The sequence below is a fragment of the Armigeres subalbatus genome, chromosome 1 (genome assembly GCF_024139115.2).
Source record: "Armigeres subalbatus isolate Guangzhou_Male chromosome 1, GZ_Asu_2, whole genome shotgun sequence".
Lineage (NCBI taxonomy): Eukaryota > Metazoa > Arthropoda > Insecta > Diptera > Culicidae > Armigeres > Armigeres subalbatus.
The window spans coordinates 19,731,359-19,752,791 of record NC_085139.1 but is presented as its reverse complement, the minus strand read 5'-3'; the positions used below and the strand labels follow the sequence as shown (position 1 = coordinate 19,752,791).

Sequence of the window (21,433 nt, the reverse complement as noted above, 5' to 3'; positions counted from 1 at the left end):
CGCCGAAATGTACTCCAGTGTACTTGTTTTGCAAAATCATGAAGTTTGATATGTCGCAAGATGGGTTTCAAGAGCGAATGAAAATTGGCCACTTCCCCAAGGGAACCAGGCCCTGGAAGTACCCGGAGGGTGGCCAATTCGATCAAAAATCGCCGAAATGTACTCCAGTGTACTTGTTTTGCAAAATCATGAAGTTTGACATGTCGCACGATGGATTTCGAAGCCGGTCTGCCAGTGACCATTTTTTCTGGGAGGGAGGTAACCCCAGTACTCCCCGGAATATATCCGGAACCATGGCCATTGCACAAAAATTGACCTCGGTTCCTAAAACTATAGGAATTTTGTGATCGATTCCAGAAGATTGCTTGAAAATCCGTTAGAAATTGGCTGAGCTGCATGGTTTTGAATTTTGAGTTTTATCGTAAAATGGGGGTTGGGGACGTACGTGTTAACGCACAAATTTGAAATTGGTAAAGATGCCTTTAGCAAAGTTCGTCTGGTGGGAATGGACTATTGTGTAATGGTAAAAAATAATTAGGAATTTTACAAATAGGCGGCGATAGTGTGCTTGCAATATTTTTGCATGTGTGAAATATTGCTCTAGCTTGAGATCCTTCGTAACCAACAGACAAGTTGTATTCGGCAAAATTGTTCGGCGGCGCCAGTGAGCATTTACATTTGAGTATATTGTTCCGTGTCTGATGGTTTTTGCTGCGTAGTATTTTTGGCAAACATGAATGTTGTGGCATTTTTCTTTACCCCATGGGGTATTTCTGAATAGAATGCGCGTTTTAACGTATTTCCCTTCCGACGCCAAACCTTGCAAAACAAGCACAGACAAAATCGAAGTCCTAAGACGAGTTTATACCATCCCATTGAATTCCACCACTTAATTGTATCTTGACAGATACGTATTTCGACCTCAACGAGTCAAGGCCGTACGAGACACTGAAGACGGCCTTACTGTTGAGGTCGAAATACGTATCTGTCAAGATACAATTAAGTGGTGGAATTCAATGGGATGGTATAAACTCGTCTTATGACAAGTGAAGACATTCCACTAAAAAGCTCAAAATAATTTTCTTATCAAAATCGAAGTGTTTTGTTCTGCTTTGGAGGGTAAGTAGGTAAGTTTGGCATTGTATGATTTTTTCCCATTGTGGGGCATGGAAAGTCAATAATTTGTGCTTATTGGATAATCAATTGAATATTTAGTCACTTACCAAAGCGATTCTCTATAATTCCCTTTCTTATCCAACCAACTATTCCGTTCCCGTGGTGCTCACGGAAATGCCGAGAATTTCTTGGTCCCAATCCCAAATTGACTGTGAGGTCGCGGCCGGCATCGTTGCTTATACTTACATCTATGATGGTCGTACACTCCGTGTTGTCTGTACTCCAGGGCAAAACTGAATGCAATATCTTGTTCTAGGTTGTTCGTTCTTGGGCCGCCAATCGCCAGTGTCACTGCACGCCGGCACGCGCATCTTCTTCTATTACACCACATCCAGCGAGTGTAGGGTCTTGTCCGGAGCCTACGTCCTCTTTTAGGTTCTCTGCCAAATACGACTTTTGCCGGTTTCTCTTCCGGCATACGCACTTGTCCAGCCCGCTGTTATCTGCTGAAAAACCGCTTTGATATTCTACTATAGCTTTTCATTTTTAAAGTTTTTAAGCTGCAACAGTCCCCATCGAGTTAGGGAACATATTTAAATTTGATCAAATGCCGTTTAACCGAACAGTTAAAATTTGTTTCTTTATTAAGTGAAGTGAGAAGTGGAAAGTGAGCCACTAGCATACGGCTCTATCTGTCGCTATTTGGCACTCCACATCAACCAAGTACCTCCGTGACTGTTGAATTAATCGCCTCATGGACTGGTTGCCACAATGCGTCCAATTGTCTCCGAGCGAATTGCTTCGCAATGCCTCCGACAGTCGTTGTCTGTTCAGCCGCATTGCTCTCTCACGTCTCGAACCGGTGATGCTGAACAGCCTTGCGCAAATCTTACATTGATATTTGGACCTCAAAAGATCCTCACATCTATGATATCTGAGAAATGTCGACCGTCCACCAAAACATGATGGATTTGAGAACACGTATCGCCATTTGGTATCGCCGAATGGTTTTCTAATCAGAAGAAGGCTATTCAATTAGTGAGCTGTGCATATTTTGTTGTTTTTCGGCCAACCTCGTCTAGCAACTACGAAGTGTACAGTAAATCAAACTAAGCTAAGTCACGTAGAGTATTTCTGAATAAAATGATGAAATGTATCTCAAATCTAAACAAAATCCATACAACTACTTCGTGGTATCAGTCATTAGAACAAAAGAGTTCATATAAAATGGACAACCACTTGATTATGGGTGTTCCTTAAAGATACCCTCTAGGAAAAACACTCATTATAAACCACACCAGGGCAAAACCGAATGCCGAATGAAATCTTGGGTCCAAATGGACCCCAATGCATAATGTGTCACTTTTTTTGTGGCGCCTCACCTAGATGTCGCTGGAAGTTGATTTTCTCAGGGAATCTTAGTTTCCGAAAGTCAGCAAAAGTCAGAATTTTTCATTCTCGTTGCGTTACAAAGTTACAGCGGTGTTGTGGGTGTGCTTGGGTTGAAATGGATCCCAATGCACTAGGAAGGTTAAAGTAACAACTATGGTATAATGGAGCCTTTGAAATCAATTACTTTCTCCTTGACTATTAGACCTATTCACTATTTTCAAGAGTCTCCTGACCAAATCCATGAATTTTCAGCCAACGAGATTTTTTGATTGTTCAGAGTTTCTCATAGAATCTAAGTAAGATAATCTAAGCAAGAGATAAAATCTTCGTGGGTGCCCAAAACTTTTAAGCTTTTGGTTTGTTCATAGAAAGAAAGTACATCTCTTCATAGTGCAAAATAGCGACAAAATGCGGTTCTTGTTTGAATTGAATTCTTTGACTATTTTGCCACAAAGATCTTTGACTTATTTCTAAACTTCATATGATTGCATATTTGTAACACTCGCCTTTTTGTTTATTTTGCAAAAAGCCCGTGAATCGTCCAGAAAGGTCTATTTACTGCATCTAATCTCACAACAATAAAATAGGCCTTACTATCTTCCTTATCTGTGGTAAGCTGGAAATGATCGAGTTTGTGGGGAGGATTGACAAACGATTTACAAAATCAGCCAAAATGCAAATGTACCAAATATGCGATCTGGGCAGTAAATATTTCAAATGTTTTCCCACTTTATACCAATTATTGTCCCAGTGTTTGAATGCGAATACAAACAACGTATTACTTCCGAAATAGTAAAACTTATATCTATTTGCAAAACGAGGCATACACGCTAATTGGACCAACAAACATGGAGGCTAGAGTGATTCAAATTTTGACTTTTTTGCTCCCCTATGCTTAAACGATGGCATTTGCCATTTTAATAAACGTCCTAAATTTTTAGCTAATTCGGATGTAATTTGACTGAGCACAAGAAGTTTGAAGCTTGTATGAAAATTACTATGAAAACAGTAAATTTTGTGAAAAACCGTTCCCCATCATTGCCCATTAAGCTATAAAAATGTATGAATACGTTAGCAACATAGAAAATTTAACAAGGGAAAATATCGTCGTTGTTGATAAACGATTTGATGCTGGCAACTAAAGTTATTAGGGAAATACTGAATTGTGGGAAATTCAATTTAACACGTAAAAGAATAACATCAATATCAATAATGAGCATTTCTGTTTTCTTCATAATTTTGCTCCCAAAAGTCAGATTGCTTCGCAACAACAACTGACTTTCAGCTTAGGATCTTTTCTATGATGGCGATGCGTTAAATATATTCAAATAGATTCTGGGCTGCTTCACGGAACGATCCTTTACATAAGTGGCAATTCTCATAGTAATTTTCATATAACCTTCAAACGGCACGTGCATAACCAAATTACATCCAAACCAGCTAAAAATTTGGGAGGACTATTAAAATAGCAAAAACAATCGTTTAAGGATAGGGGAGCGAAAAAGTCAAAATTTGAATCACTCTAATGGAGGCCCTACCCGAGTAGACGAAAATAGCTAAATAATATCAAATGTTGATAAGATAGCAAAATGAGATATGGACATGATTGATATAAGAGATAAAAGATCAGACGACAATATCAATATTTTGCACTAAAATATCTTGAGGATATCAAGATATGTTATTTGTAATAATTGATCGATATCAACTGCCATTAGTTTGTTCTTATCCATAGCATATCTTGATGTTTAAATGATATTTCGGTGCAAATTTTTGATATTGTTGCCTGTTCTTTTATCTCTTATATCAATCAAGTTCATATCATGTTTTGTTATTCTGTTCATGGCTTCTGCCCGATCGATCCCCAGCTGCCAGAAAGAAAGTATAGATTAACTAGGTAGGGTTTTGTCATCGTTCCGCGCAATTAGTGCCAGCTTTGCTGCTTAGAGAAAAAGACGAACGAGAGAGTGCGTATATTTAAAACTGCTTTCAACCGGAGAATGACCCCAAGACTAATGACTATGACTGAAGTTTTACACACGAGAATGCTTTGGCCGCTAGCGTAGGATTGAACTTATGTACATTGTAAAAATGAAAATTCCTAAACGGAAGATTAATTTCGGTTTGCCCCACTGCTGGAGTAGTCGATGCAGCCGCCATTGGTGGTGAGATCAATTTCCTCCGATCCGTCCGAAAGGTCGCTGCTGTTGGAATCCTCCGGGTGGTTAGTAATGCGGGACGCAGCGTGAGCTAAGGGATACAACTGGCGATCGTCCCGGTTTGTGGGACACGATGGGAGGCCCATCTGAGCAGTTGCGCCGTTGTTCGGGTAAAGGGCGGGGTGACTTGGTTGATCGGTGCGTTTGGCTGCGTCGGATGAGTTGCCGGGGATTCCATTCGAGCCTTGGAAAGCTGGATGCATGAGCGTGAACTCCGGTTCTTTGGGAGGGGACCCGGATTCGTCAGGTTTTTTATTTGGTGGATTATTGTTGTTAGCTGCGGCAGGGTTTTGGGGATCTGGAATTATTCGGGGATTGAGTAAAGCGTAGTAGTAGGTTTTCTTGGAAAGAACACACGTACCAACAACAAGCTGTGGCGAGCTGATTCCTAAGCAACGCATCCTCCAAGCGTCTTGCAGGAGTTGAAGTCTTGCCTGTTTTCTCCACTTGGCTCGGCGGTTTTGAAACCACACCTAATTTGAAACAAATAAAAAGCACAATATGAGTCATAAAAACCAATTGAATTTTTAATATTTCCCCAAAACCGTAATGTTGTGTTTTTATCACTTTATGGTTGTTTGGAATGTTTGAGATTTGTAGAAACCATGTAATAAGCATCGTGTGGTCACCCAGAGATAGTTTAAAGTAGCCATCGAGCAAGTCAGTACAGTGCGTCGCAAAATGGTTTAGATACCGAATTCGTCTTCGGTGAAATACGTTAGACACACGTTGCCTTTTTGTCTATGTATCATCGAGAATATGACGTCGTTAAAATTAATCGCTTATCAAGGCGAGAATCAATTTTTTTTTCTTAACTAACATACTATTCCTTTCCTCATGGAGATCCAGAAATTTTTTCGGTCTTTTGTAGCAATGAGTACTGAACTAGTTTTCCTCCCCTTATCCTAATTGACTGTGAAGAATTGGGCGGCATCGATATTGGTCTTGAATTTGAAAAAAAAAACTCCAAAGCATGTACAGTGACAATGGCTTTCCTAAGAAGTCCTAAGAAGACTAATCAATTGGTGAGCTGTGCATATTTGTTGTTTCTAGGCACGACTAGCAACTACGATGTGTACAAACAAACAAGCTAAGCCAAGTTTTGGACGCGAGTTTTGGAATAATGGTTGGTTTCTGTTGAATTGATAAAAAGGCCTTTTTGAGGGCAATGCATAGTTTAGTTGATAGTTTCCACTCATTATTCTTCCTGCAAGCAAAATTTCGCTACTAGGGGGTCCACTACAGCTGCAGGCGTACAGCGGGAAGAACTAGCTCTGCAGTCGCAGTCGTACCGTTTTGGGTCCGCTCTCCGTGGATTCTTAATCGAAATGTCGCGCGCATGGGAAAGCAGCATTCTTGTATAAAAGCTCATTGGCCCCGTCTATTTGTTAATCGTTATGGGTGCAAATATTTATTTGAGGTTCAGCAGAGATTTACCAGTGTTTCTGAGATCTGTCGCAACATTGGTATGTATCGGTAGTGGTCGGCGGCTTGGTTGCTACAGGAAATATTTTATCTCAGCCGATGGCGTGGATTGCGCGCCTAGCGGGATGGTTACTGTAGAGTAATTAGCCTCAATGTGGGCGTATGTTGTGGTTTTGTTATAAATCATCGTGTCATCATCAGCAGCCCTTAAATGAAATTTTCTAAAAATTGGTAAATCATCGAACGGCCATTGTCGGCAGCAAGTGTTATTATTTTCGGACGGTGCTGACAATAATTTGTTTGGTGTTCATTTATTTATTCAGCCTAAGCCGCAGTGGCCTCTGCAGTACATAACAGTCGTCTCTGATCGACACGTTCCATGGCTGTACGTCGCCAGCCAAGAAGTCAACGAAAGGTTCATAAATCGTCCTCCTCCTGATCGATCAATCTTGCTCGCTGCGCATCTCGTCTTCTTGTACCCGTCGCACATTGGGGCAGCCCTGGTTCAAACATGGAATAAACCTCTCAGTCATTAAAATGATGAAATTTACCATAGATATCTTCAGCGAAGTTTCAATATACATTAATGCCGACATTTTGGTCAATATTCATCATTTTTAGCGATAATCGCATAAATGTCCCAAACGCCAAATTGGCCAAACAGCGTTTTTAAAGTGTGATTTCTTCAGAGAAGTTGCTTATCACTTAATTTCGATGAACCTTGCTAAAAATTTCAAATTTCCAGAGCCTACTGTGATGATTTATTTGGTTATTTTGAAAAGAAAGACCAAAAAATGAAATTTGATAAGTAATTGTACTTTTTCAACACTTACTATTGGATATAATTCAAAATCATAAATATTGGTAAAATACACGATTCGTGGCGTTGATCCAGCTAAAAAATTTGATTTTTGGCCATTAATCGTCGAAAAAAGGCTAATTTATGGTATTTTTCACACAGCTGTTTTAATCGACAATGGACAGAAAAATGCATGCCCTTTCAAATAAACACTTTCCCAAAGACATGATATTCGATGATTTTTTTCAAAATTAATTTTACTGAATGCCAGTACTGATGCTATAAAAAATACCTCCTAATGATTTTCGATTAGTTAGGAGGGTAAATAACTGAACAACATGGTACAATGAATTAACAAGAACTTATGAGAACTATAAGAACTAATCAATAATTATAAGAACTAATGAAATATTGTTATTTCCCCTTTGGAAGATATTATTTTATTTGAAAAGTTTTGTATACACCCAGAAGAAAATTGATAAAGATTAGATTTGTAAATATTGTATGGATTACTTTTTGTTTACGAGCTGTTTATATTAAACAATACCAGTATTTCCATATTCACTTTTAGCAAATAATGTGATATTTGCAAAAGTGCCCTATGTATCTGCGTGTTTTCTTAAATTTTATAAAGAAGTGTAACAGTAAAATATGAAAAATACAAACAAAAGGAAAAACGTAGATATATTGCACTTTTCGCAAATATCACAATGCATAGTAAAAATAGTACATATGTACTAATATTCAATTGTTTAGTATAAAAAAACTAAATAAAATGTCCATATCATTTCTTTTTTATTTTCTTCTAAGTCGATATGAATATGTCTTACAAACTTTATCTTCCAGAGGGGCAATAATAATATTTCATCAGTTCTTAAATATATGTTAAACAAAAGCGATGCGAATTTTAATTTATTTCATCGTACCATGTTGTTCAATTATTTACCCTCCTAACTAATCGAAAATCATTAGGAGGTATTTTTTATAGCATCAGTACTGGCATTCAGTAAAACTAATTTAAAAAAAAATCATCGAATATCATGTCTTTGGGAAAGTGTTTGTTTGAAAGGGCATGAATATTTCTGTCCATTGCCGATTAAAACAGCTACCCCTCTCTGCCCCATCGCATAATCGACATATGTGAAAAAAACCATAAATTAGCCTTTTTTCCACGATTAATCGTCAAACATCATTTTTTCTAACTGAATAACCGCCACGAATCATGTATTTTACCAATGTCTATGATTTTGAATAATATCCAGTAGTAAAAGTGTCGAAAAAGTACAATTACCGATCAAGTTTCATTTTTTGGTCTTTCTTTTCAAAATAACCAAATAAATCATCACAGTAGGCTCTGGAAATTTGATATTTTTACCAAGGTTCATCAAAATTAACTGACAAGCAACTTCTCTGCAGAAATCACACTTTAAAAACGGCCCATTTGGCGTATGGGACTTTTATGCGATTATCGCTAAAAATGATGATTATTGACCAAAATGTCGGCATTGATGTATATTGAAACTTCGCTGAAGACACCCATGGTCAATTTAATCATTCCAATGACTGAGAGGTTTATTCCATGTTTGAACCAGGGCTGCCCCAGTGTGCGTCGGATCGGTCGAGAATAATTTTACCAGATTACTGTCCGATATTATGGCTACGTGCCCGGTCCACCGCAGTCTTCCGATTTACGTGGTGTAAACGATGGTTGATTCTCTCAACAGCTGATGCAACCCGTGGTTGACTCGCTTTCTCCACGTACACTCTCTCCACGGGAATCATATAGGTCTTTTGTCCGTAGAGGACTACTGGTCTAGTCAAAGATTTGCAGTCGGTTTGGTACGGCGGCAAACTATAATCAATCGGAACGTTTGCGTACACTACCAAAAATCCACACTTTTTTTTGGCAAAAATCCATAGATTTAAGTAATGATGCACAAAATAAGTCGGAATATCAGAGTTTCACGAGTGAATACATAGTCTAAAACTAAATATTGCTGCCTCTATTGGCTTGATAAATCATGAACGTTTAAAGAACAAACAATAAATAGAATAGATATAAGTATATACTCTTTCGACAGCCGGCTGGCAAGAGTTTAAATTAGAAACATATAAACAACATATGCTAAGGGTTGAATTGCCAGCTTGAGGCAAACATCCTTGACCTACCTTACCCTACCCAAACACCAACTCCGTAGAACTTATGAGGGCGTCGCCAAGTCGGGGGCCTCTCACTAAGTAAGTTCTACATCAACAATTCCTTCCATATCCCTAGTTACGGTAAAGATGGGCGTGGCCGGGAGTAGTGATCCTCATGCTTTTGTTATTTTTACTGAAATCAAGAATCCCTCCTCTTCTTGATTTCTGATAGCATTCTACATAGGGATTTCAAAAGAAAAACATGAGTATCACTAGTGTCCAATCTACGAAGTATACCGTAACAACGCTAACGCTAACGCTAACGCTAACGCTAAAAATCCATAGATTTAAGTAATGATGAATATAAGCGCATACAAAGCCATTCTTCACACAAACCACTTATAAAAAATACACCCGATTCTGTTTTACACGGATTTTTTTTACACGGCCGTGTAAAAAAATCATATACAAAATTTTTGCAAAGTTGCTCCGTTTTGCATGATTCGTCGAGAAATCATAAAACTTTTTTTACACGGATTTTCAAATTTTGAACTGAAAACTTTTTTTACACGGAACGCATCCCCCGTGTAAAAAAAGAATCGGGTGTATATAGAAATAAACTTTATGTGTGGTCACGAATAAGCAGTCATTTTATTCCGTATTGATTATATTAGGGTGGCGCTATTGAAAAAATGTATAATCGAGACACATACACTACTAGTTATTTTTAGCATCGTAGTCCAAAGTACGTTCTATTTCCTGCCACGATGCGTTTCCGAATTTTTCTGCTGGTATCGGTATAGGAGGTCACCAGTGAGCCGCCCAGCTTCACAAATTATTCAACCACCTCGATTTCGTCACTTAACCAATACAAACTCGTGGTGGCTGACACTTGAACCTCTTCCTATCCATTGTTGGGAAGTGTACGTACATTAAAACAGTTTGATTATGTGAATATTTACATTTTATCCAGTCAAATTTTACACATCAAACAAGCCGAAACAGTTTGATAAAAAAAATTTACGTGACATGGTGACATTTATTTGCCGACGAAGCAAGTTTGTTTGCTACTACATGAGAGTCGTGCCGCCGGTGATCCTTAGGAAAGATCCGTTGAAATAGCATTTTATACTCCGCTCACCCCTATGTCACACTTTTTGTTTGAAGTATCTGCTCCTGGTGCGATAGATATCGCAGAAAAAATCTGGCTATTTTGTCGAATTACACAATTACACAAACACAATGTCAGCGGAACGGAAACGGCTAATTTGACAGAAAATATATGGGCTAACTGTCAAATTTGCCGTTTCCGTTCCGCCGACATTGTATTTGGGGCTTTATTATGATGCTGAAGATTTGCAACCTTGATTAAAATCGACTCCCAACTATTGGAACGTCCATTCAATATGCATTGTCTAAGGAGTTAAAGCTCTTGAATTTCATCCAGTCATATGGTCTTCCCCTCGCCAGCGCTCAATCACGGAGCGCCACAATCAGAATAATGTAAAATTCAACCTCGCCATATCAACTGCCATACAAACCTGAAACGACCTGTGCACGGTAAGCCCCTATTCAAACCGACCGAAACCAGCGAGCGACACCCAAAATATGAAACATAATCGACTGAGCGTGGCGGAGCAAAATCAGTTTTGAACCACCCTGTTTATTAGTTTGCTGCTATCGGTTCCGGTGTTATCATTCGCTCCGCGATCAGTTTTTAATCGTTTTCTTCGGACAAAAATTGCAGTTTATATTAAGTTCTCGCTTCAAACAAGTGACTTATTCCAAAAAGTGAAGTTTAATTTGCATTCCATCAACATTTCGGGCTGCTCATGTGCGGAGAAGTGTGTAAAAATTTGATTTTTTCAATGACCTTTGAGAAGAAGTGAAGTGCAGTGATGAACCCACCAAACCGCGGACGGCTGTTAAATTGACACGAAACTGCTGGTTTATGCTTTATTTCGAGCCGAAATACATTGAACTTTTGGAAGAAACATGTTAATTATCACGGGAAGTACATAGATATACTGTGAACAGGTTAGTAATCTGAATATTAAACTTTTGTTCGATGCTGTTCGATGCATTCGAATGTTGGTGGGAGAGGAGTGCGGGAGGTGTGGGGTTGACCCGTGGAAGGTCCGGTGCTATATTGACTGCCATCGAGGTACTCTTCCAACTATGTCCTTAACTAAGCCATGTAAGAATTACAATGTTTCAAACTTATACTAAACTTAACCTAATTTATACTAAGGGTACAAGGAGCTAATCGTTGCAATAGAACAATTGCAATGGAAATTATTTTATTGGACATTTGTTGCAATATCTCAATATTAGAAATTCTATGAAGTTCATTGGTACTATACTGCCGTGAATCGCATATTTGTCCCATATGAATAGGAAACCCAGCAAAGATGGGACAGATATGCGGTTCACGGCAGTATACTGCCGCTAACCGCAAGTCAGACTTATCTGTATATGGACGCCATATCCAGATAAGTTTGACTTGCGGTTAGCGGCAGTATACCACGGAGACAACTTCAGAATCATTTTCAAAATTTGATTTGAAGTTTCTGGTATTACAACTGGTGTGACGTCCTCGGACGTACGCACCGACCATCGCAATCCAATGCTCTTATCGACATCGTTACATTTGACATGCAGATCGATAGATATGACACACGACGTCTGTATCAGAGATGACAGAAGAGGCAGAAGGAAAAATGCTGATTCATGAAACGTGAACTCATGTGTAGACAAATGATTTAAAAGTAAATAATTTGTAAAAGCTGAAAAGTTAAACTATTGAATTTACTATCCTATCTACATTTATAGTGCTTAAATATCAAGGTGTAATTATACTCTGAATTTGCATTGTTTAGATACCTAAACGTTTATCTTCTTATCTAATTTAGATCATCATATACCATACATCAGCTGATAGTTTGTTGCAATTCATTATTGTATTATTTCTAAAATCCTAAATGGTAATAGATCAAATGAACTAGCGTGTAAATGAACTAGTGAAAACTTATCCTAAATAATTCAACCAATTATAATGTAGAATTAACTACCTAGTCTGGAACGAGGCTTGGCTAATCGAAGTTGCGGTAGTAACAATAGTTGGAGGCACTAAACGTAAGCGAATATACTACACCCACATTATAAACGCTAACTATTGTAAAATTAAAGGAAATTTTAACCAACCTTGAATCATCGCGACGGTTCATTATTTCGGAAGACGACCCTCCGGTTGGTACGACCAACAACTGGTCTATATCAGTTGATAGCTTGAGCCCTTGAGCACTGAACGTGTTACTTTTACTGCTTCTGATTTATCGCGCATGTTTCTCTAAAATGCCAGTTCGAAAAAATACTTTGGTAGTTGATTTTGGTTTACTTCCAGTACGTCCTGATGCTGGAAAAGTGCACAAGTTTCTCATGGATGAAATAAAACTTAAGCTAACAGATGTTAAACAAATTTAATTTCACAACATTGACAAGTGTGTGTACATCGAAATGTTAGGCCATGAACTTGTATACTTGTATATATATGCCAATATTCATCTTGGTAGATGGAGCACGAGATTTCTCATCCCAGTGCATATAGACTAGACTCAAAAGCGCCGAATGTTCGAGTTCACGACTTACCCACTACAATGCCTAACGCAACCTAACGTACTCAACTTCATGCAGCAATTCTGAGATGTCTATTCTGTAAGCAGAGAACGATGGAAGCACTATTTTCCAGGGGTGTACAACGGCGTACGAACGGTACAAATTAAAATCAAGCCACCAATTCCGTACTACATTTCTGTAGAACGAAAGATAACCCTTTGCACTTCTGGGCAAAAAATAACTTGTAGACACTGCGATCAAGTGGCTCATCCTAAGCAGCGGTGTTCTGAGTCAGCAGCATTACCATCAATATCGAGAACTACGTTATCATCCACGACACCAATTTTAAGTGATGTCAACTTTTCACCTTTGGAGAAGGGTTTAACAACATGCCCCATGAGTTGTCCGAACACACTGCAGCTCACATCAGCCCGTCTTTAGACGAAGATGAAACAGGAGACAGCAGCAATAATATGGAAACAATAGACGATATTACCTCGGGGCCCTCCTTAACCGTGCTCCTTAGTGGGCTACAAAGCAAGACCATGCTGAGGGTAGCTAGGTTCGATTCCCGGTGCCGGTCTAGAAAATTTTCGGATTGGAAATTGTCTCGACTTCCCTAGACATAAAAGTATCATCATGTTAGCCTCATGATATACGAATGCAAAAATGGTAACTTGGCTCTAAGCTTGGTTTCTAAAACCTCGCAGGTAATAACTGTGAGTGCTTAATGAACACTAAGCTGCGAGGCGGCAATGTCCCACGGGGGGATGTAATACCAATGAAGAAGAAGAAGAAGACGATAGTACATCAACAACAAACTCGAACTCTATTGACTTGCACAATACCGTCGATACCGGGAAGCGAAGGCTGTTAACCCTTAGACATAACGAGAAGAAGAATGTGTGTATGGACGCGTCTACCCAGATTAATAATCAGGGTATGAACAATGTATTAAATTCAATCAAACAGATTCGGGTCCGTTAAGCCTTTAGTGGCGTCTAGAGCCTGCCAAATAAATGATTATTAATAAAAAACTAGTCCATATTGACACAGCATACAACATGGCTGGTCTAAAAATTTGTTTGTAAATCAAAAATTTGTTCTTAAGACAAGGTTTTTTTAACCTAGTTTGATTTGCTAACTAGCAGACCCGACGAACTTCGTTTTACCTAAAATTGTTTTATTCTCGAATAGTTCTCGAGTTATATAGAAATGTCTGTTTCATTTGTATGGGAGACCACCCCCCCCCCTTTAAAGTGGAGAGCGGTCTCAAACCATATTGAGAACCTTCCCCGGCCCCAAAAACCTCTGCATACAAATTTTCACGCCGATCGGTTCAGTAGTTTCCGAGTCTATAAGATTCATACAGACAGAAATTTATTTTTTATGTATATAGAAGAAGAAGATTATCACTAATACATGCATTCATCTCTTAGACTAGGTGTTCCGTGTTTTCTAAACACCATCATCCTCATTTGCTGTGACACATTATAAGTTATTATTACTAAATTTCAATTGCCTTTGGCAGTTATGATTTTTCCTCTGGTTTAATTGAACCATGAATTATAATGTTTTTAACTTCAACTAAACTTAACCTAATTTATACTAAGGGTACAATTAGCTAATCGTTGCAATGGAAGATTGCAACGTTTTGCCTTTCACTCCAAAACCAAACTTTTGATAGAAGGCTCGGAGACCCATAGTGTTATATACCAATCGACTCAGCTCGACGAATTGAGGCGATGTCTGTTTGTATGTATATATGTATGTGTGTGTGAATGTGTACAAAATTTTGTAGGCACACTTTTTGGAACTTAGCATTGGCCGAATTACTTGCAACAAAATCCATTCGACTGAGAATCCTGTCCCATTGTTTGCTATTAAAAATTGGCCAGATTGGACTATGGGATCAGAAGTTATGGCCAAAATACTGTTTTCTATGCGCAAAACACGCTAAAAAACACTCACTCATATTTTTCAGTATTTTTTTTTGCACGAGAAATGCACCAACACCGCTAGGTGGATTGATCACGGTTTTTTTTTGTCTTAATTATAAGCTGAGTTTTCGAAGCTTTCGGGGAAATTTTCCATTTTTGCAAGTAAGCGGAGATAATATCCATTTTTTTTTTGTAATCTACTACAAATGACACGAAGGCTTCGCCCTTTGGCTGAGAGGCCCGTGTCATCTGCAAACAAAAATTTTTGACACCCTGGTAGTAAATCAGGTAAGTCAGAAGTAAAAATGTTATACAATATGGGCCCCAGTATGCTGCCTTGGGTAGCACCAGCTCTTACAGGTAATCTGTCAGATTTAGAATTCTAATAGTTTACCTGCAGTGAGCGATCTGGTAAAATAATTTTGGATCAGTTTAATAATGTACAAAGGAAAATTAAAATTAATCAATTTTACAGTCAAACCTTCATGCCAAACACTGTCAAATGCTTTCTCTATATCAAGAAGAGCAACTCCAGTTAAATATCCTCCAGAATTGTTGAGCCGAATTAAATTCGTTACTCTTAATAACTGATGGGTGGTTGAATGCCCCTGGCGAAAACCAAATTGCTCATCAGCAAATATAGAATTGTCATTAATATGAATTATCATTCTATTTAAAATAATCTTTTCAAACAGTTTGCTTATTGAAGAAAGCAAACTGATTGGGCGATAACTAGAAGCCTCAGCTTGATTTTTGTCCAGCTTCAGAATTGGAACAACTTTGGCGTTTTTCCATTTATCTGGGAAGTATGCCAATTGAAAATATTTGTTAAATAAATTAACCAAAAAGGATAAAGAGCTCTTTGGAAGTTTTTTGATAAGTATGAAGAAAATACCATCATCACCCGGGGCTTTCATATTTTAAAATTTTCTAGTAATAGATCTCACTTCATCCAAATTAATTCCCAACGAAGGGTCAAAATCATTCTCTTGGTTGAGAATGTCTTCGAAGCTCACTGTGTAACCTGATCCTCAATTGGACTAGTGATACCTAGACTAAAATTATGGGCACTCTCGAACTGCTGAGTTTTATTTCCCTCTTTAAGCGCTGGAATTGGCTTTTGAGGTTTTTTAAGAATTTTTGTTAATTTCCAAAAGGGTTTCGAACTGGGATCCAACTTCGAGACATTATTCTCAAAGTTGGTATTTCTCAGAATAGCGAAACGTTTTTTAATTTCATTTTGCAAATCTCGCCAAATAACTTTCAACGCGGGATCGCGAGTTCTTTGGTATTGCCTTCTTCTCACATTTTTAAGACGGATCAGTAGCTGAAGATCGTCGTCAATAATAATGGAGTTGAATTTAACTTCACATTTCGGAATTGCAATGCCTCTGGCTTCGACAATTAAATTTGTCAAAGATACGAGAGCATTATCAATATCAATATCACTTTTGGTATCGAGAGGAATATCAACATCAAAATTCCTATCGATAAACGTTTTATATAAATCCCAATCAGCTCTATGATAATTAAAAGTAGAGCTGATTGGATTATAAATGGCTTCTTGTGAGATTTCAAATGTCACAGGAAGGTGATCAGAGTCAAAGTCAGCATGAGTTACCAATTGGCCACACAGCTGACTTGAATCCGTTAAAACTAAATCAATTGTAGAAGGATTTCGACTGGAAGAAAAACAAGTTGGTCCATTGGGATATTGAATAGTATAATATCCCGCAGAACAATCTTCAAATAAAATTTTACCATTGGAATTGCTTTGAGCATTATTCCATGAACGGTGTTTGGCATTGAAGTCACCAATTACGAAGAATTTTGATTTGTTGCGAGTCAGAATTTGAAGATCAGCTTTCAACAAATTCTTTTGCTGCCCATTGCATTGAAAAGGCAAGTAGGCTGCAATGAAGGAAAATTGTCCAAAATTTGTTTCAACAGAAACTCCCAAGGTTTCAAAAACTTTGGTTTCAAACGAAGAAAATAATTTATGTTTGATACGTCTATTAATGACAATGGCGACCCCACCACAGGCGCTGTCAAGACGATCATTTCTGTAGATAAAATAGTTTGGATCTCTTTTAATGGAGAGTCCTGGTTTTAAATACGTTTCAGTTATAATGGCAATATGCACATTATGAACTGAAAGGAAGTTGAATAATTCATCTTCCTTACCCTTTAGAGAGCGGGCATTCCAATTTAGAACTTTCACACAATTATTTGGATCCATTGAAACGGAGTCCGATAACAATTTTTTGTGTGTACTTTATACCAACCTGAACAGCTTCAGGAATGGTATTTGCTTTGAACATTGCATCAATCATGTGATGCAATTGTTCAGTTAAAAAATCAAAATCGGAAGCAGTCATGCTACCTGTATCGGCAACATGACCGTTATTTTCCGTTGGGACATGGGTATAAACCTCATTTTGAGAAGAAAAATTTTGTCTACCAGCAGCGATGTTTGCATACGTAGGTACATTCGAAAAATTGGAATTTACTGAAGTGCTTGCTACCCGTTGACGAGCGGCAAAATTTGTTTGTGAATTGTGGTTGGTATGAATTGCTCGACCGGTAACCGGTTTCGAAATTTGAGCGTTTGAAAAACTTCTACCCGTCGAATCTGGGATCCGATTGGAATTTCCCGTCATCAATTTTGCACGGGAATTCAAAACTTTTTTGCGTGAAGGGCATTCCCAGAAATTGGATTTATGATTGCCCCCACAGTTTGCGCACTTAAATTTATTGGAATCTTCTCTCACAGGACATGCGTCCTTGGCGTGAGAGGTTCCACCACAAATCATGCATTTAGCATCCATGTGACAATGTTTGGTTCCATGACCCCACTTTTGGCACTTACGGCACTGGGTAGGGTTTTGGAAATTTCCCCCAGGCCTGCGGAAATGTTCCCATGTAACACGGACATGAGGCATAATACAGGCCTTTTCCAAACTTTTCATATTATTTAGTTCACTTTTGTTAAAATGTACTAAATAAAATTCTTGAGAAATGCCGCTCTGGGAAATACCAGAATGGGATTTCTTTTTCATCTTAATTACTTGGACTGGTGAAAATCCAAGTAATTGAGAAATTTCAATTTTAATCTCATCCAGTGATTTGTCATCACTGGGGAGACCTTTCAAGACGACTTTGAACAATCGCTCAGTTTTGTCGTCGTATATGAAGAATTTATGGCGCTTCTCAGTTAAATAGTGAAGAAGACGTTTGCGATCGTCGAAGGATCCCGGCAAAACGCGGCAGTCACCCTTCCTAGCAATCTGAAATGAAACCTTGATCCCCTGAAGGTTACTCAAAATCTCATTCCGGAAGCCAGAAAACTCGGCATCAAATACCACAATTGGCGGAATCCTTTGCTTTTTCGCATGAATCGAATCACCTGGGCTAGAAGTAGATTCGATTTGCTCAATTTCATCATTAATCAAATCGAACTGATTGCTCAGTTCGATTGTAGAAGAATTATTTCCGATATTAGAGTTAGAAGGAATATCTGAATTCTCCAGCTTCCTTCCTTTTTTTTCCGCGCTTGGGCAGGACGGTCTTGAAACCTTGTTTCTTTGAAGGAAGTGGAGAATTCAGAGACTCCCCCTTCCTCTTGTTTTTATTAATGCTCATTGCTGAGCGTGGAGACGTAACCTTCTAAGAGGTTTTTTCCCAGAACGGTGTCCCTGCATGATTACCACCGCTTGTCGGAATTTTACTTCCGCAAACGGGTCCAACGTAAAACGAAGGCACGGGTCCTTGCAAAGATCGTAACGGGATCAGTGGGTACAAATAGCGCTAAGAAGCATCGTTGAAATTAAAATAGCTTCGGGTAGTATTAAAAACTTCCTTCCGCAAAGAGAGAAAGAACCGCACAGCACGAAAGCACGATGCGGTCTGACTCATCATTTCTAATTTCTTATTTCTCACTGCAGTGAGAACCTATTTGGCCAAATAACATATTGACCCAAATGACCTATTTGGCTAAATATCATATTCGGCCGAGTGACTTGTTCAGCCAAATGACCTTTTCGACAAATGACCCGTTTGGCCAAACGAATTTCGGCAGGATGGGTTTCGGCCTAATGAGTGGAAATGTTTCCATGAAAAACTAATAAAGGGTTCTGCTTGAAGATCTCAAATTGGTTTCAACGTATACTCGGCCAATTCTTTCGATTTTTTTGGCATTTGTAGGGGAAGGTGGGGAGACTTGATCCCCTGGGAGATTTGATTACCCCCTGTTTTATCGAGAACTAAAGTAGTTTTGTTCTAGCGTATTTTTTAGTATAGATCCTCTAGACAAATGACCTTTATGTGGTGGGTTATTTTTTTTTGGATTGACAACCTTATTTATTCTGCAAGGCGGTTTGTATGTTTTGACCTTCCTAAAGATTTTTTTATTGGCCACACAAAATTTGAACAACTTTTCATAACAATGACCAAGTGCTTTCGTTTTTTCACAGTACAAAGCCATAAATATGCTTAATGATCTGTACTGATGAAAATTTCAACATTCTATCAAAGTTTTAGGATATTTGGATTTGAAGTTATTGCCTCAATTAATTAACAAAAATCGTTCATGTATACGCACAGCAATTCAAAAATTCTGCGTAATTTGAAGGAAAAATATTTAAAAAACCTGAGGGTACCTTTCTAATTTTATCAAAGCAAGTTCTTGGAGAGGGATCAATTTCCCCCGAATATTTAAAAAGCCGATTTTTGACAGCACTTCAAAAAATCGATTGTGTACCAATAACAACAATAATTTAAGGACTGTCTTACATCAGTAAAGTTAAATACTATATTCCTTAGAGAGTCTGTGTGGAAATCACGTATGTCTATTTATTTTTGGCTGTGATACATCGGAAATCAGAAAAGGGGATCAAATCTCCCCAGTCTCCCCTATGGACCTCGTGTAAATGGAAGCCCGATCTCGCCGAGAGTTACTAATGGGAATTAAACTGGAAGGCCACTTTGACCGCTTGAAACTCAGAAAGTTACGGACAGTTGCAGCTGTAATGCATATGACTTCATAGGGTACATCCAAAGTAATGATTCTGTTGATGTTTAAGGGAGGAACTCGTTGGAACTTTTTTGTGAGCTCTAAATTTCTTAAGATTTAAGGATTTTTTTTGTCTTTATTAAGGAGACTTTCAGCCCTAGGCTGGCTCGTCTCTGATTTAAAGATTTTAAATGAATCGAAATAAAATTCCAAAAATTTGACAATTTATGTTTCTCGAATACAAGGCACAGTAAAACTGATTTTTTTTTTAATTTTGACCATAAGCATTGAGCGAATCCCGCGAGAGTTAATTATGCGTCGGATTCACTATCCGTCTGCACAGAATAAAACTAACACCCGGATCCGCTTCCGAAATGTACCATGTTCAATCAAGAATTATTAATTGCTTCACTTTTCGACCGCGTCCCATGCGAATCACGATTAATCCCGATTTTTCTCTTTTAAAAACATTAACTTTTGCCTGATATTAGATCTTTCACTTACGAGTTTTGGATTCATGCGTTAATAAAATCGTAGAAACGTGTAAATGAAACTTGCTATATTTGGTAATATTTCTGAGTGATTCATTTTGAGCCATTCATTCAGTTTTAGGCATACCGCAATAGATGTGACTATTTTTTACTATAACCAACAAACGTTTTGTCTATGAGTCAACGCACTGTGCGTCGCATCCACTAAATTCGTTAAGATTATAGTTATGAAAAATTTCAATAAATTTCATTTCATACGGTTACTTATTACCAAAGCGCATTTTTTGGATGGTTTTCAAAACAAATGACACTTTGTCTAAGTATTCATTTATTTCACGAGTTTACTGTGAAACGAATTTTGTCAAGCGTTTAGAAATCTACGAATAATTTGGAGGGGAAATGAGTTCTTTGCTTTTGAATTAGAACTCTGAATAAACATTTCAAGCATATCTTGAACAAGAAAAATGTTACTCAAAATCATTTAATTATTGCATTTAAGTTCAATACATGAATGGAAACACATGTTTTTTTCTGAGGAAGCCTGAGGTCTTTTGAAAGCATATCCGGTGAAAAGTGTTTGAACGATGGTAATTTCTGACATGCATTTAACGATCTTCTCGAATTCTCGGTAGGTCATGTCAAGAAGTTCAGTCTTCTAGACCACTTAACTGGTTTGAATGTAAACGCCAAAGTTTTTTTTTTGCTTGTTGTAAATAACGAACCCAATAATAAAACAGAATAATCACACATCAGGTTAAGCACTTCACCTGCACTCGCGCCTCACTGAGACTTATTCGTAACGCCACCTCCTCTCGAAGAAACACATCCGGATAGTGCGTCTTCTGGAACAGAGCCTCCAATTCCTGGAGCTGCTGCGGTGTGAAGGTGGTTCTATTCCTGCGTTGGCGTCTCCTCCCGAACATGTACTCCGTCAGCAGATCGCCGGGCAGCGGCGATAGAAACGGTCCGGCCATCCTGCCCGTGTAGCAACTAACACTCGGATCACAAAATCAAATCCAGAATAATTAACTATATAGCGCTGTTTGGATTGTTTAGCCCGAATTGCACAACCGACTCGCTCAAAGCCTACAATGGGACTGAAGATTTTAATCATAAACATCCCTTAAAATTGATGCATATCTATGATTCCTCCCTGCCGTGTGCTGTTGCACCCTTTTGCGGCGCTTGAATATCCCGTTCCGCGTGGTTCTGATTGCCAACATAGCCACCGCGTGGCTACTGGTGCAGCATTTCCGGAGAAAGAGAGCGAGGGAGCGAATCGAATC

General features: G+C 38.4%; 1 protein-coding gene across 1 annotated transcript; it reads right to left on the bottom strand.

Annotated features, from left to right (window-relative positions):
- Nucleotides 1-4,493: 4,493 nt before the first annotated feature.
- On the bottom strand, nt 4,494-21,226 carry LOC134208165 (retina and anterior neural fold homeobox protein 2). Its single transcript, XM_062684228.1, has 3 exons — nt 20,915-21,226; nt 5,089-5,200; nt 4,494-5,025 (listed from the first exon to the last, which is right to left on the bottom strand). The coding sequence occupies exons 1-3, from the start codon at nt 21,119-21,121 to the stop codon at nt 4,622-4,624; spliced, it is 723 nt and encodes a 240-aa protein (XP_062540212.1). The 5' UTR covers nt 21,122-21,226; the 3' UTR covers nt 4,494-4,621.
- Nucleotides 21,227-21,433: the final 207 nt, after the last annotated feature.

Bases quoted from the DNA above. Each gene is read 5' to 3' on its own strand.
- LOC134208165 (XM_062684228.1), bottom strand. From the start codon at position 21,121: ATGGCCGGACCGTTTCTATCGCCGCTGCCCGGCGATCTGCTGACGGAG. The intron at 5,201-20,914 runs GTGAAGTGCTTA...GTTTCAAATTAG, and splicing joins TCAGTGAGGCGCGAGTGCAG to GTGTGGTTTCAAAACCGCCG. The intron at 5,026-5,088 runs GTACGTGTGTTC...GAATAATTCCAG, and splicing joins CTCGCCACAGCTTGTTGTTG to ATCCCCAAAACCCTGCCGCA.